The sequence below is a fragment of the Cyprinus carpio genome, chromosome B7 (genome assembly GCF_018340385.1).
Source record: "Cyprinus carpio isolate SPL01 chromosome B7, ASM1834038v1, whole genome shotgun sequence".
NCBI lineage: Eukaryota > Metazoa > Chordata > Actinopteri > Cypriniformes > Cyprinidae > Cyprinus > Cyprinus carpio.
This window is the reverse complement of record NC_056603.1, coordinates 9,287,012-9,304,442: the sequence shown is the minus strand read 5'-3', so window position 1 is coordinate 9,304,442 and position 17,431 is coordinate 9,287,012. Positions and strand designations below refer to the sequence as shown.

Sequence of the window (17,431 nt, the reverse complement as noted above, 5' to 3'; positions counted from 1 at the left end):
ATCAATCATCATTATATTGCATTGCATTATACGTGTAGTCTTATATACTATTATAAACACCTCATTGATTTACATTACACGCTATACTTTTTCCATATAAATATCAGCCAATGTTTGATGTATCAAATATGAAACTCAAAAAACAAATGTTTAAAATAGCTTGTCTAAAGGTCCAAAAAACTTTTACATTTTACAAACTTTCACAAAAAAAAATAAAAAAAAATTCATATGCCAGGCTTTTAAAGGGTTGAACTGACTCATAGTTATAAAAAAATGTTTTGTGCCGCCCACTGGGCCAAGCCACCTTATTTCCCGCCTGTTAAATTCAAAAGCAATGTCTCTGTGCTTTTCACAAAGCAGTCAAGTCATTTCCATCTTTTTGCTCCTCAGACAAATTTGCACTTCTTCTAAACGGTTTCAGATCTACAAGCGATACCTCTTTCTCTGCATTCTTCACTTCTTCCTTTTTATCCTCCTCTCCTGCCGCTCCTGCGGCCTCCTCTTCCTCCTCCTTCCGTTTCTCCTTGTCTTCCTCAGCTTTATCCTTCTCTTCTTTCTTTTCCATCTGCATCTTTGCCCTCTCCCTCAGGTCTATGCTGGAATAGTCATCTGAAGAATCATCCCGGTCGTCATCATGTTCCTGTCGCTCTCCCTCCTCTGTGTAACTGTCATTCTGTTTGTCCTGACCTTCACCCTCCTCATCCTCTTCGTCATGACCTCCTATGTTCTCCTCGTCATCACGCTGTTGAGGCCAAATGTGGACACCGAGTCTGTTTTCCACAACCCCGACTCCTTGTCTCAATCGATCCCGTAGGCCGCCAGGGGCGAAGACTATGCGCTGGACGGTGTACTGTCCATTTGTGTCCGCGTTAAGTTTTTTATAAAAGTACAAAAAGGCCAAAACAAGTATGATCCATACGAAGAGTAGGGCGATGACAATTGCAGTACTGTTGGGATTATTACTCGTGCCTGATGCCATGACTAAAGAGACGGGGACAATTCATGCAATAATTGAATCAAATGACACATTTATAAAATTCCAAATGATGCATGTTTTAAAAAAAAAACAGAGTAAAACATTTATTCAAAATATACTTGAATTTAAATACGATATACAAGTAAAAACCACATTTCTGGAATCAGTACACTGTAAAAATGCTTTTTTGAAGTTGAAAATAAAGATTACTGGACTACTACGCTTTAACAGAAAATACTATTTAATTCTCTCTAATTCAATATTTCAAATTTAATGCATTGTTTGCATGTCTTTGCAATTATTTCTGAAATTTACTAGCAATTTTTGAGTGAAAATTGTTTCTACACCAATTTTTGCAGTGTACAAGAATACATAGCAATGCAGTGTCTTCATTCTTGTTATTTTAGTATCGATATAATATTATATTTATAAATATTAAAAATATTTTTTTATTTTTGTATTTTACATTTTAATAAGTTTAAGAAAATTTGTAGTGTGTTTTTGTCATTTTATTTACTTACTGATCCCCAACCCAATGTGTCTATATAGTTTTTATTCATTTTTGTTTCAGTTAGTAAAATGAAATGAAAATGAGAAATGTAGCTCTGGCAAGTAGTTCAAATAAAATGAGCATATTTCTTTTAAATAATTAATTTTATTTAGATTAACATATATTTTATTTCAAGTAACACTTTTTAGGTTTAAATGTTTTTAGGTTTATACTTTAATAACCCTGGTGTTTGAGCTTTAGCTGCATTCAGAAAAAAGGTACAAAACTGTCACTAAGACGGTACCCATTTAAACGGTACAAATATGTATACTTTAGGTGCTAATACATACTTTTAAAGTACCACTATGCACCTTTAAAGTACTAATATGTACATTTAAGGTACTTATATGTACCATTTAGGGGTAAATAAAGTACAAAGAGGTACACTGAAAAAAATGATTCATTGAATTTACTAAAAAAAAATTATGGTAAGTGGTTGCAATCAATTTATTTTATCTATATTTAAATAAACTAATTTAGTTGATTAACTTTCAGCAAAATTTATTTAAATGTAGCTAAAATAAATTGATTGCAACCATTTACCATAAAACTTAGTAAATTCAATGAATCATTTTTTTCAGTGTACTTTTTAGCTTTTGTACCTAATTTTGTTTCAACAAGTTTCATAGACTATAATAACATGTTGCTTCTTTACCCACACAAACATCAGCTCCCTCCGTACACTGTTTAACAGTAAAGCCTCAGAAGTGCAGTAGCACGGAAGTAAGCATGCTTGCATTACTTTTGAAAAGCTGGCAGGAAATCACGTTGGTTTTTCACATCGTTATTGCAGTGCAAAAGAAGACCTTAATGCACTTCTTTGTGACACCTTTATACACCCTAACACTGCCTGTCAATGTGCTTCAAACCACTTAAATGAGCTTCAACCCTCTTAACAGCTATTCACAAGTTTTGCTAATGCAGCTGTGCATGTGCTCAAATATGGCCCCAAAGGATCTCAGCAATTTTCTTGCACGGGCAAATGTGTCACTGCCAAGGACGTGTGCCAAATTAGATCAAATGACAAACACCCAAAGAAGGGAAAATTAAGTAATTGATTGTTGTGTTTAAAACAACCTGCAAAACAAACTTCTAAAATACTATTTATTCAGGTCGCAAGTGAAAATAACAGAACATTAATGTTAAACAGCAGATTCTCAGTGATTTTCATTTATGAACATGTCTGTATATAGATTTTAGAAATATTGCTCATAAATATTGTCAATAAAATCATACGCACCACATGGCAATAAATAGAAAACACATTAAAAATGTAGTAATAATAACTCACCTTTATTCAACTGCCCTTAAACCCATAGCCCGCAAGAGCATAAAATAGAAAATTTAAATCGGTCATGATCATATAAGCAGGAAAGGGAGGCGGGGAGAGAGAGAGAGAGAGAGAGAGAGGGAGGTGTGGTTGCTGTTAGAGTTCGATCGTGAGGACAACTTTGATTTTGATGTCAAATATACATTTTAAACCCCTTTTTTAATTTTTTTTATTAATTGACTTATTTAAGGGTTACTCAGATTCAATGTTTAGTGGGTATAATGTTGAGGTAGGCTAAATGTAGACTAATAAAGAAATATGCATAGGAATTTCAAAATAATACATCTGGCTTGAACTTCAGAATGATCATCTGAACTAGAAACCTAATTGACTAAATATGCACATTTTGTAGTTAAACACAAATATTTTAAAAGAAAGCATGTTGAAAAATATCTGGTATATGGAGTCCACACAGGAAGAGCTGAGTGGAACATAGTTTCCTTTAGATAGATATTGTGCGATGAAGTCTCTCTCTGACCACATCCTGTTCTAAATGTCGAGTTTAAAGATGCTGTGAACCATGAAAACAAGAATGCCTCACTGCTTGTGCAGTGCAGAGAAGCAATGCGCAATCTAACAAAAGCCTTGTTACCGACGATGTCTGTGTTTGTTACACAACACCTCCAAAGCTGCAATCATATCGTGACAAATTTGGTTCAAGAAAAAAAAAATTTCTCAATCATAGCTGGTCTAGAATTCCTCAAATTAGTTTTTTAACGTCACTGCACATGCTATTTTAGTTTTAGAATTTAGATCAGCCTTGGTTAACCATAACTTCTACCTAGTTTCCAAATTAGCCAGGAAATGTACATATTTACAGTATTATTGTACAGATTTACAGATTATTCCTGTCTAGCACTTTCACTTCTAAAATTAGCACTAAACATTTCGTTTTGACCTTAACCATAGGCCAATTCTGTGCTTGGTAATGCAATGAATAATAAAACCAACTTATAAATGGGTGAATGTTGTTTATTAAAAAGAACAGATTCAGTTAGCACTTAAGTTTTAAGTAAATGGATACTTAGATAATTTACAACATATACAGCGGATAAAGCTCGACTTAATCAAAATCATTCACGGAGGAGGATGAGTCGACCCTCGGTTTGAGTCATCCCTGATCGTAGTGCCCATGATTAAAGACTAAAAATAAAACAAATACAAAAACAACACCATCTATGTCTATCAACATCACATCATTCTACTATTATTTTTCAGATTCAATCAAACAGGAATGAAACATTTATTCATAGAGAGGTACAGAGTGAATCTCAACAAACCTGCCAAGACATGTCCAGGTCACCCCAAATCAAAGGAATGATATATGATAATTATGGTTAAAAAAAGATTTTAATGACAAAAAAGGCATATTTTGGATTACCATATTTTTAAAATTCATTAATATATCATAGTAGTGTTTGTTGTAGTGCCTTAAATTTACACTGGTTTAAATGTAAAAAATAAAATTAAATAAAAAATATAATTTTTTACTGCAATATGGTAAAATGATTATAAGGAATATAACCAAAATCGATTAATTCTGAAAAATATGAATTAACAAAATTATAAATACAATATCCAGAATACACTTGAAAATGTCAAATAAAAATTGTATTCTTAAAATCGTATTATATTTTTGACTTTTGGGTGAAATTCGACCTGGACATTTTTCTTCTTTTAAGACCTGCATTTCATTTCAGAAACTCTTGCTCTAAAGTTTCTTCATTATATTGAAAGCCCACAAATTCCTTTAACACCAAGTAAAGTTTCTATCACATGCTACTCAAATATCCACATAATTAAACTTTAACAACATCCAAAATCAATGCTACGTGTGTTAAGCCATACGAATGGAAGAGAGGGCAGCTAAACCCAAGAACAGTGCTGGTCAATATACACCATCGAACTTTAGTGGAAGAAAGCAATCAGTTCAGCATGTTGGATTATTACATTTCCTGAAGGTTTCAAGATTCATTAAGTAGAAGCATTCATAAATGCTGAGGCTACTGGAGATTATAAAGTCTGCTTTTTATTTAAAGTTTATGCAAATATTGACCCAACCAAATTCAGACTTCAAAGTCTGTAGGTATCAGTAGTAAGTACCTGATGTAACAGCCCTATTAAAATCACAAAATAAGCAGCATTTAGGATATTAATATCAGTGCATTAAAACCCAAAGTGTACCGATAAAGCTCAAAACTCAAAGCTCAATTATATCTTTGTATCTCTGCGCCACAGAATTGGAACTACATTTCCCATAACCCTTCAGTGAAGCTTTCTGAATCTGGGTAAGGCTATGTGTTGTGATATGTTTGTAGTTTCCTTCACACTTCTCCATCCTCAATACGGGCGAGCTGCCTTTCCAGGACGTCGATCCTGTGACCCTGAGCCAGAACCAGAGCACGCAACGCCCGAATCTCTGTCAGGATATCAGAAAGTTGGTCCTCCTATGCAAGAAAGAACAACAGTTCAGCTTTAACATTTGGGCATAAAAATTTACATTTAGGCTTTAAAATAAACAGGCAAGTATCAAGTCAAAACTTAAGGCATATAAATAATATATTTAATACAGTGCTGGGCAATGATTAAACATATCATTAATGATTAATATTATATATAAATATATTTCATATATAAACATAAATTTTTTTCTTAAATATATACATGCATGTGTGTGTGTTTTTATATGCATATACATAATAAATAAACACAGTACACACACATATATAATATACAAAATAACTTTTATTTTGGATGCCCAGCACTAAAATATTAAAATTAAGAAATTAACACTTTTATTCAATTCAATTGCTCAAAAGTATGAAATCGCATTTCTACCACAAAATAAAAATATTTTTGACCTTTTATCTCACATGTTATTTTATTTAAATTACCTTTATTTTACATTCCATGGCAAAAAAAAAATCAAGATATAAACTCAGAATTTTGAGAATTATAGGTTTATATCCCACAAGTCAGTCTTTTTTTCTCAGAACCACAAGTTTATATCTCGCAATACTGTTTTTATATCTCAAAAAATATCTCTCTTTTTATTTTTTCTCAGAACTGTGAGAAATAAAGTCCAAATTGTGAGATAAGTTAGTTACCTTATTTATTTATTTTTTATTTCGTGGCAGAAATGGCCTTCTATACAATAGCAAACAGTGACAGTAAAGTAAGCTTTGCCATTACAAAAATAAATTACATTTTAAAATATATTAAAATAGAAATAGCTCGGAAAATGATTGTTTTCATAGTAGTGTGTAAATTTACATAACATACACACTACCATAAAAACAGTTCTAATTCTATTTGAATATAATTAAAAATAGCTATCTATCTATCTATCTATCTATCTATCTATCTATCTATGCTATCAAATAAGTATAAACTTGTCATTCACCTCTTTCTTTACTCTCGCTATGCCTCCGTCTACATCCCTTCTTCCTTGTCCGTGGCCCAACCCCTCGCTCTCCATCTCACCCGCCATAGGGTTTGCTGGCGCAGTGGTGCTGGTGGGACTAGTGTTGGTCTGAGAGAGCAGTTTGGGTCGACCCCGGAGCGTGCCACATTTGGATGGAGGGGCCGTGTAGCCTCCGCTCAGGGAAACAAGGGTTGGAGGAGCGTCCTGTCCGGCTATCCAATCTTCTGCCTGTAGAGCAGGTTCTAATCCCACCGTATCTGGGTACAGATCCCCTTGAAACAGGTCGGACTGATTGTGGGTGGAGAAAAAATATCCATTTAGACAGAGGATGTAGTTTGGTAAATAGACCTTTATCAGGTTAGACGCCATATTGAATTTAACACGTATGAACACGGGGCTGTGAGGGAAGGACTTACAGTGGCACACACTATATAAAAGTCCTAGAGCATGTCATTTTCTCTAAACTAAAACCTTTCAAAATGGTTTTACAGAGATTTTGTCTACTTAAAGTTTTTTTTAGAAAAACGTTTCATCAGCTGAACAATCGCTATGTTGTTAAACAACATTACATTCCACTGAATGCACTGTACTGTATTTCTGTCCCTCACAGTCTCAAATTAATTCCTGTCAAAACTTAAATTTGGTGCTTTCCTGGCTGAGGTTTTTATGCCAGTGAGTAGTTTGCAAAGGGGCAGCTGAAAACATTTTCTTACTTCCCCTTTCACAAAGACTCTGAAAATACAACATTGCGGAATTACCCAGAATACAAAAATACCTGCAATATGCTTATTATAGTAAAATCATGCAAGTTTCCCATTTTATTTCAGTTTTTTTTTTTCAGTCCACCCAAAAATGGAAATCCTGTCATGATTTTCTCATCCTCATGTCACTTCCAAAGCCGTATGATGTTCTCTCTTACGAGTAAATGATGACAGAATTTTCATTTTTGAGTGAATTATTCGAGCGTGAAGTGTGGGAAGTATGACTTGTTTATTTTTACAAACTGAGCCAATTCATTTTCGGTGGCAGTGAATATGTGACAGCATCCGTACATTTCCGTGATGTGTGATATAAATAAATCTTACACATTTTTTACACTTAAAAATGGTATCACTTGAAGGTTTTTCAAATATCAGCCAGCATATTTGGATCTGTCTGTCCATTGTTTTGTTTTGAAACTGATGATGTCATTCCTGAATATGTCAACTTGAGTCAATATGAGCATATTTTCTGGAACGAATTGGAGTCAATATGGCTGATAGCTGCCTTACAACATGGGGAGACCCAAGTAAGAGAGTATTAGAGTATGGTAATTTTCAGTGAACTTCCTGTCTCAGCATTTCAAACAGAAATTCAACTGTTCTACAGGTCTTGTGGACGCCGAAATGGAATGATGGTACAATTAGTAATCAGACGTTACTTAGTAACTTTCCTTTCCTACTCGCTTAACACACAAAATTCAGAACTGAACGCGTGACTGAACTTACCTTGCGTGGCACAGTCATAGATATGGGCTCGACCTTCCTCTCATGCAGTTTGTAGAACCTGATGGAATAAAATGAAGAATAATAGAGTTAAATGCAAGCAATTGAGAGATGCCATTTAAAGGGATACTCCATCCCAAAATGAAATTTTGACAAATGACAATTTTTTGTCATTAATCACTTACCCCCATGTCGTTCCAAACCCGTAAAAGCTTCGTTCATCTTCAGAACACAATTTAAGATATTTTGGATGAAAACCGGGAGGCCTGTGACTGTCCCATAGACTGCCAAGTAAATAACAGTGTCAAGGTACAGAAAAGGTATGAAAGTCGTTGTCAGAATACTCCATCTGCCATCAGACGTGCAATCTGGGTTATATGAAGCAACGGGAACACTTTTTGTAAGCGAAGAAAACACAAATAACGAATTTATTCAACAATTCCTTTGTCAACAGTCTCATCTGTGTCTGCTGTGTATGCTCTTCTGTATCATCCGCGCCACAAGGATGCGCGGTTTTCTTTCAAATCAAAGCTTAATACACGTAGAAACAGCGCATCCTTGTGAATAAATTTGTTATTTTTGTTTTCTTCGTTTACAAAAAGTATTCCCGTAGCTTCATATACCCCAGATTGCACATCTGATGGCAGATGGAGTATTCTGACAAAACTTTCATACCTTTTCTGGACCTTGACTCTGTTATTTACTTGGCAGTCTATGGGACAGTCACAGGCCTCCAGGTTTTCATCCAGAATATCTTAAATTGTGTTCCAAAGACGAATGAAGCTTTTACGGGTTTGGAACGACATAGAGGTAAATCATAAATTACAAAATTTTCATTTTTCCTCTGATTATCCAACTAAGAATCAGTGCAGGTGTGAACTGATAAGGACTCCTTGCTCTACAATAAAAATGAAAGAGAACTTTTTTAGCGAATAACGCTTATTTCAGTTTGTTATGCACATAAAGCAACATTTGGAATTATATTGCATGAGTGGAATAAACTACTTTTAAGGTTCATTTTTGAAGCTTGAAGCATCTTGTCAGTATATGCCTATGTTTTATGGAAGAGAATATCTTGAAGTATACACTACTGTTCACAAGCACGGGGTCTGTAAGGTTTTTTTTTTGGAAAGAAACGTATATTTTTATTCAACAAGCATGCATGCATTTGATCAAAAAGTAGAAGTAAATACATTTATAATATTATTTCAATTTCCATTTAAAATAGATGGTGTCCTTTTGAACTAAATATTAATAATAATAATATAATATTATATTATGAAAAATTAATTATTATCTAGCACTAAATCAACAAATATTGGAATGATTTTTGAAGGATCATGTGACACTAAAGACTGGAGTAATGGTTGCTGAAAATTATTTGGATATTAAAATAGAAACCTTTTATTTTAAATTGTAATATGTCAGAGAATTACTGCTTTACAGTATCTTTGATTAAAAAATGCAGTCATTTTTCAAAGACAAAAAAATCGTATTAAAAACAACTTTTAAATGGTAATATATTGTATATATGTTGCATATGATTCTTCCTCCAATGGAAGAAAGAAAGAAAATATTTTCATTTTTTTGTGAACTATTCTTTCACTTCCCATTTGCTCAGTTTTATATTTCTTAGTCAAGCACTCCGGCCAAATAACCTGTCAAACAGAACAAACAACTATTGCACTAAGCAAAAGACTGAAGATGGATTTGCCACTCACATGTTTTCAGGGCATTCATTAAGGCAAATGAAATGCAATCAAGTTCACAGCCAAATGGGATTAAATAGAAAATATCAAAATTGAACAATGACAAAGACTGCATCTTAAAGTAGCACAGTAGTTCAGTTCATACCTTGCTATTTCACACTTGTTGACATCTACTCCTCGTTTGCTTAGGAAACCAGCACCTCTCTGCGGCTCCTTACTGCTGTACAGACTCAGGAAATGAACATACGGTGACTCATCTGTCACCTCAAAGTAACGAATAGTACAATCCCCCTGTGAGAGAAAGACAGTGTGTTAAAGTTCATTGACAACTCTGGATTCAATCAATTACTGCTTATACTTTTATTACTCATGCCTATGAGTACCACAGTATGTACAGCTGATACCAGCACTGTGCCATTTACCACCATTTCATTCTTACATATTCCACATCTCTTACAAAACCTGTCAAAGAAATTATTAATTTGATTCATTAAGGATGCATTAAATTGACAGTAAAGACATTTGTATTGTTACAAAAAAAATGTCCGTTTCAAATAAATGCTGTTCTTTTGATATTCATCAAATAATCCTGGAAAAATGTCACACAGTTTCCACAAAAATATTATGATTTCTGAAGGATCATGTGATACTGTCTCGGTGAACAACATTTTTTTTTTTTTTTTTTTTTTACAAAAATCTTACTGACTCCAAACCTTTGAATGGTAGTGTGTTTATGTTTGCTGTATGTAAATAAGGAAAGCTACCGCAGGCAGTGATTGTGCCAGTAAACAGCATGTTTCTGTGCAAGTTTCTCTGTTAGAGCTGCTGGAGAAACCTGTCGTGCAACAGTTAAAGGTTATTGAGTAAAGCTGGGTAATCCTACCTTGCCGCACAAGTAAACCATGTTGGTGTCTGGGTCATAGAATGGAAGAAGAACTCCGTTACTGGTGTCTATTTCCTGAGTAACCATTGGCTCAGAAAGATCCCTCTGAAATACATAGACAGATAGAGACAGTCATATATACACAAGGTTATCAAAACATATAGGACTATTTCATGCTCAATAACTGAACCAGACAGGCAACACCTAAGAGAGCAATATCTGATTGACTGGCTAATTCTCTATATAGGTGTTTTTATGTCAACTAAGATCATTTGTGAGCGTCTGATTATTCATGTGTCCTGAAGCAACTAAACTGAGCGAATGTTTGCACTTCCACAAAATAAAAACTAGAAAATGCAAGCTTGTCAAGACACACTGAATGTTGACTTGACAGAACTTTGCCTGAAAGTTGAAAAAGTCTTGACATTTTAAGGTCACTTGAAGCAATTTGAATAGTAATTTGTAGTCAGAAGGTCACATGTGCCTTGCACTTGCATTTCTAAGCCATTGCTAAAGTTTTCTGAGTGGCTGGCAATTGCTAAGTTGTAGAAGTTCGGGTACTGCAAGTGGTTGCTAAGGTTGTTGCTTGGGCGTTCTGGATGAGCTTGTGCATTACTATAATATTAGCCATTGCTAAGTCATTCTGGGTGGTTCTGGCAGTGGATGCTAGGGCATGATTACTCAGATGGTTGCTAAGTGGTATTTAAATGGAATACTGGAGTTCAAATTCCTTTTGAATTGAAGGAAGTACAATTAAAATAGAACAAAATTAAAATAAATATATTTAAATGGTGCTGTTTATAAATATACTATGGTTCAATAGTTTGGGGTTGGTAAGAGTTTTTAATGTTTTTTAAGGAAATCCATTATGCTCACCAAAGCTGCATTTATTTGATGCAAAATATCGTAAAAATAGTAGTATTATGAACTGTTATTATCATTTAAAATATTTTAAGATGTAATTTATTCCTGTAATGGAAAAGCTGAGTTTTCAGCATCATTACTCCAGTTACATTTGATTCTTTGATGAATATAAAGTGCAAAAGAAGGTTTCTGCATTTACTTGAAATATAAATCTTTTTTAACATTAAAAATACCTTTACAGTTACTTTTGATCAATTTAATTTGTCCTTGCTGAATAAATGTACTTTAAAGAAAGTCTTACCGATCCCAAACTTTTGAATAGTAGTGTGCTCTTTTCAGTAGGAATTACCCATAAAGCATACAGTGGGAAGTTCAGTCAAGTTTCTATTAACAGATTAATGCTTCACCTCAGGCTCTAAAGGATCATTCTTGCTGACAAAGCAAAAGAGGACCGGCGATTCTCCTCTACAGAATGCTCTTACCGTGTCCCAGAGGGCGAGCTGTCTCTCGCTCATGCGACTGAAGCCGGTTGTCAGGATTTTCCCATCAGCCAGAAACACGGCCCTCATCGGCCTGGTGCCCTCATGAGCCTTCTCCCGCACCTGAGTGTGACATCGTCAAACAAAAATCCCATATGTGTGCAAAAACACTGATCTGAAGACCATTTAAAAATTTCTAAAGTGATCTGATGCAGAAGACGAGGACAGCGCAAGGCCTAAACTAACTGGAAACTTTTTATGTTTAGAGGCAACAACAAAATGTATTTTTTATTGATTTAAAGTATTAATTCACTAATATTCTATTCAGCAAGTCTGCCATATCTCAAACAGAACTGCACTGACATGTGGTCGGCCAGTGGTTATCTAATACTAATGCTTATGAATGCTTTCAAATGATCTATTTTGATAGATTTCCCCTCAGTTGAATTCCTGGTCCAGTGGACATTATCCACTGGACCATCACACATGCTTAAAAGACATATCCCGGCCAGGACAAACCAGCTGCTGCTGAGATCACTAACAGCAGAAACATCCAGATTAAAGAGCAGCTTCTTTCCAGCAGATAAACATTCTTAGAATAATCCTATTAGTCCTCAGGTGCACTTAATGTCTATGTTTACATTGTACACCTGTATCATCTTGGCCTACTAGGAATATTCAAACTACCATACTAAAATCTGCTGTTCCTGCACCACTTTTTAATAGTTTAGGGTCAGTAGGATTATTTTTTTTGAAAGAAAGTAATCTGTTTATTAAGCAATGATGCATTCCACTGATTTAAGTGACAGTAAAGACATTTAGAATGGTACAAAGGATATCTATTTTAAACAAATGCTGTTCGTTTGATCTTTCTACTCAAATAATTAAAAAAAAAAAGTAATCATGGTTTCCGTGAAAATATGTGAACCCTGGACCACAAAACCAATTATAAGGGTCAATTTCTTGAAATTGAAAAAAAGCTGAATAAATAAGCTTTCCATTGATGTATGGTTTGTAATGATGGGACAATATTTGGCTGAGATACAACTACTTGAAAATCTGGAATCTGGGGGTTAAAAAAAATCTAATTACTGAGAAAATCACCTTTAAAATTGTCCAAATGAAGTTCTTAGCAATGCATATTACTAATCAAAAGTTAGCTTTTGATATATTTACAGTAGGAAATTTACAAAATATCTTCATGGAACATGATCTTTACTTAATATCCTAATGATTTTTGGCATAAAAGAAAAATCAATAATTTTGACCCATACAATGCATTTTTGACTATTGCTACAAACATACCCCAGCGACTTAAGACTGCTTTTGTGCTCCAGGGACACATATTTTATAGCACAACTGTTTTCAAAATGAGTAATAATAAGAATATGTTTATATAGCAATCATACGTTTCTGGAACAGCAAATATTGAAATGATTTCTGAAGGATCATGTGACTGAATACTGGAGTGATAGCTGCCGAAAATTCGGCTTTGCATCAAAGGAATAAATTACATTTTAAAATATGTTCAAATAGAAAACAGTCCTTATATATATAGAAATAATATTTTACAATATTACAGCCTTTACTGCATTTTTTTTAAGTAAATTAAATCAATACAGCCTTGGTAAGCATGAGATGCCTCTTTATTTTGAAAATCTGACCTCAAACTTGTGAATGGTACTGTATCTGTCCTTCACAAACCTCCTGGTTGATGAAGAAACTTTATCATACAGAAATGAAGGGGCTGACCTTAAGGACAGTTCCACGCCTGGGATCAATGACTCGTAAGGCTTTGTCTTTACAGGTGGTGCACAGGACGCTGCCCTCGCGGTTCCAGCTCACGCTGTATATCAGATCTGGATGGGCGTCACTCAGCTGGTACACCAGCTCCCCGGTGCCCACATCCCACACACACAGCACATTATCACATCCTAGAACACGAGAGAAAAGAAGATCAAAGTTGGCCAGAAGGTCAGCAAGAAAAACATCTTACCACTTTAAGAACTAAGATTTGCATCTCAGATATTTACATGCCAATGCAAATCAAATCAAATCCAAAGCCACCTTTCTTTGGCTGGTCGTGCACAAACCTTTAAATCAATCTGTGCATCAAGCGGTCCAGCTTTAGATCAGAGATTTATTTATGTTACTTCTTTTCATATATGATTGACAGCTCTATTGTCTTTTCATTACTTTGAAGATGCATGAAACCCTCAAACAAGTCCAATATCCAAAATTAGGGCTTGATAAACGATTTAAAACACCAGAATTAGAGCACATGCCAAAAATAGAGTGTGCCAGAACAGACTTAATCCTGGCAAAGTATACCTATACACATAGGAAGAGCTTACCTGCAGTCAACAGGATATTCAGAGCAGAAGGGTGCCAGGCCAGGATGCCCACTCTTTTACTGTGGCCCTCGAGAGTCACAACAGCTTCAGACATGGGAGATGTCAGGCCTCCGTCAGGAATCTGCCAAATTTTTATGCAAAAATACAGTGCATGTCTTTTTAGAAACACAACTTAATTTTTAGTGTCACAGGATCCTGCAGAAATCCTTCTAATATGCTGATTTGGTGCTCAAGACACATTATCAATGTTGAAAACAGTTGGGCTGCTTCATTGTGATACACTGCTATTTAAAAAAAAATTGGGTTAGGGTTATACTTTTATTCACCAAGGATGCATTAATCAAAAGAGACAGAAAAGATATTTACAAAAGACTTCTATTTTAAATAAATGCTGTCCTTTTGAACTTTTTATTAATCAAAGAACCCTGAAATATGTAGCAAAGGTTGTATATTTCCAACACTAATAATAATAATAAGAACCACTAGTAATAATTAAGCACAAATATTAATTGATAAGAACTGAGCACCAGATCAGCATATTATGAAGATTTCTGAAGCATCATGTGACGCATGAAGATCATGAAGACTACAGCAATGGCTGCTGAAATCACAGAAATGAATTACAACTTACAATTACAGTAATTATTTCAAATATGTTAAAACAGAACACAGTTATTTCAGATTGTTCAAATCGTCCACAATATTACTGGTTTCACAATTTTTGTTTATCAAATAAATTCAGGCTTGATGAGCACAGGAGACTTTCAGAAACATTGAAAAAATAAAAACAATTTTTATAGACTTTCATAGTTTATACTAAAGCAATAATCCCCTTGAAGCCGTGGTTTACAGTGAATTTATAACAGCTAAGGGGCGTTTTTAAAAAAAAACCCTTAGCTGTTATAAATTCACTGTAAACCACGGCTTCAAGGGGATTACTGCTTTTATAAAACGGCTATTCCATATACGTAGTAAGGTTTCACAGAATAAAACCGAAGTCCCTTTTAGACAAGTCATGTCACTCGGCGGCCATCTTTGAAACGCCTCTCGGGCATCCAAGTGCAACTCCTATCTCTTTGAATGGGGAAACATCAAATTCTCCAAAACTGTTCACTAGGCTTGCGATTAAATTTCATATCTGAAATCACCAAAGAAATCTGATAACACCTGTGTCATAAATGTTGTTTATTTGGCTCAAATAGCGTTATAAAAAGCTTATTTTTATATAAATGAGCAACACACAGAAGTAAACAAAGGTGTACGTTTGTAGTGTAATTTACATGATTTCAAGTCATATATAAAAGGTTGAAAATATTTAGATTATTATTACTTACCCAACTGCTAAAACACTTAAAGTCAACAAAACTAACAATATGTGCCATGTAAAGCCCCAGTGATGCTATATTCAGGCAATAAATAATTATAAGACAGTAACTGATGTGTAGGTTTTGTTAAAGGGAAGGAAGCAAACCTTGACAGTGCAGTCCTCTGAGGCACTGGCAATAACATTGTCATCATGTGGGCACCACTGCACATCCAGCACCGGAGCGGCGTGACCGCACACGGTCGGGGTGTTCTGGTCAACGCGACCGCTCTAGTGGTAAGAGACACCGAAACTATGTCAGCAGAACCATTTGATTATGCAAACTGATGCAAAATACCAACTGTAAATCCTCAGGGCATTGTTATTGCAAGAGAGCACACATGCCAACCTTGGCGAGCGGTAACACAAGAAAGGCTCCGCCTCCTCCGGCCTCAATGACAACAGCAATGAACTTCGGATTTGCAGCGCACAGCGGACCATCCCAGGTCACGCGCGATACTCTGACATCATCGAGGCAATGCTCAGCCTTCCAAGCCTGAGCAAACACATGCCTGAACTTACTCTGCCTGACAACACCCCTCCTGAAGGACATGACTGTGTGAAGAACAGTGGCATATAACGTTAATCATTATTAAATAAATCAATCATGGCATATTTTTACACGAGTATAACATAAAGCAAATATATTTCTCAACAAATCATAAAATAACACAGACTTTAAGATTAAACTGACATGATTATTTGTATAGTAACAATAGGAGAGCAAAAACCCAATTGCAATTCGGTGTGCAAATACATGCAAGAAAAAAAGACCAATCACAATTCAGTATGCAAATACTGCAATGACATCAATAAGTCAATGGGAAATGTTCAAACTTCAATCACGTGTTTACGTTATACTCACATTTATTCTGAAATGTTCTGTGCAGCTGTTAAAAATACCATAATTACTGTCCAACAAAAAAGATACAGTTCACTGTATCAAGTTCATTATGTGACCCAGCAGTGGGGCATGTTGTCACACAAGCTTTAAAGGCCTTTATTAGCTTTTTAACAAGATTTAAATAAGATATTAGTAACAGCAAAAAAATGCAAAAGACACTGTATACAAAAAAATCAACCAGTTTGAAGTTAAAAAAGTCTTTTATATATATATACAGTACAGACCAAAAGTTTGGAAACATTACTATTTTTAATGTTTTTGAAAGAAGTTTCTTCTGCTCATCAAGCCTGCATTTATTTGATCAAAAATACAGAAAAAAAAATGTAATATTGTGATATATTATTACAATTAAAATAATTGTTTTTAAATTTATTATACTTTAAATTATCATTTATTTCTGTGATGCAAAGCTGAATTTTTAGGATCATTATCACATGATCCTTTAGAAATCATTCTAATATGATGATTCATTATCAAAGTTGGAAACAGTTCTGCTGCTTAATATTTTTTCTGAACATGTGATACTTTTTTAGGATACTTTGATGAATAAAAAGTAAACAACAACAACAACAAAAAAAAGCTATGTTTTTAAAATATAAATATTTTGCAATAACAATATACACTACTGGTCAGTAATTTGGGGTCAGTATTTTTTTTTTCTTTCTTTTTTTTAAATAAAATCAATACTTTTATTCAGCAAGGATGTGTTAAATTGATAAAAAGTGATAGTAAAGAAAATATATTATTAGAATATATATTATTATAATTTTTTTTTATTTTGAATAAATGCAGTTCTTTTTAACCTTTTATTCATCAAATATATTAGACAGCAGAACTGTTTCCAACACTCATAATAAATCAGAATATTAGAATGATTTCTAAATGATCATGTGATAGACTGGATGTTACATGTGACACTGAAGGCTGGAGTAATGATGCTGAAAATTCAGCTTTGCATCACAGGAATAAATTATTTTTTTAAAGTATATTCAAATAGAAAACTATTATTTTAAGTTGTAATAATATTTCACAATATTACTGTTTTTTTTTCTGTATTTTTGATCAAATCAATGCAGGCTTGATGAGCCGAATACACATATTCAGAAAACAC

At 34.2% G+C, this 17,431-nt stretch overlaps 1 protein-coding gene across 1 annotated transcript in view; it reads right to left on the bottom strand.

The window, feature by feature from the left end:
- Nucleotides 1-3,810: 3,810 nt before the first annotated feature.
- The window catches only part of LOC109065197 (coronin-1B-like), a 15,331-nt gene continuing 1,710 nt past the window's right edge, over nucleotides 3,811-17,431 (bottom strand). The window contains exons 2-11 of the mRNA XM_042727104.1: nucleotides 15,766-15,971; nucleotides 15,525-15,647; nucleotides 14,054-14,183; nucleotides 13,452-13,633; nucleotides 11,703-11,822; nucleotides 10,357-10,461; nucleotides 9,619-9,764; nucleotides 7,768-7,825; nucleotides 6,260-6,568; nucleotides 3,811-5,303 (exon numbers count right to left, since the gene is read on the bottom strand). Coding sequence (XP_042583038.1) covers nucleotides 5,181-5,303; nucleotides 6,260-6,568; nucleotides 7,768-7,825; nucleotides 9,619-9,764; nucleotides 10,357-10,461; nucleotides 11,703-11,822; nucleotides 13,452-13,633; nucleotides 14,054-14,183; nucleotides 15,525-15,647; nucleotides 15,766-15,969 — 1,500 coding nt within the window. The 5' untranslated portion in view covers nucleotides 15,970-15,971 and the 3' untranslated portion in view covers nucleotides 3,811-5,180. The remainder of the gene's footprint in view (nucleotides 5,304-6,259; nucleotides 6,569-7,767; nucleotides 7,826-9,618; nucleotides 9,765-10,356; nucleotides 10,462-11,702; nucleotides 11,823-13,451; nucleotides 13,634-14,053; nucleotides 14,184-15,524; nucleotides 15,648-15,765; nucleotides 15,972-17,431) is intronic.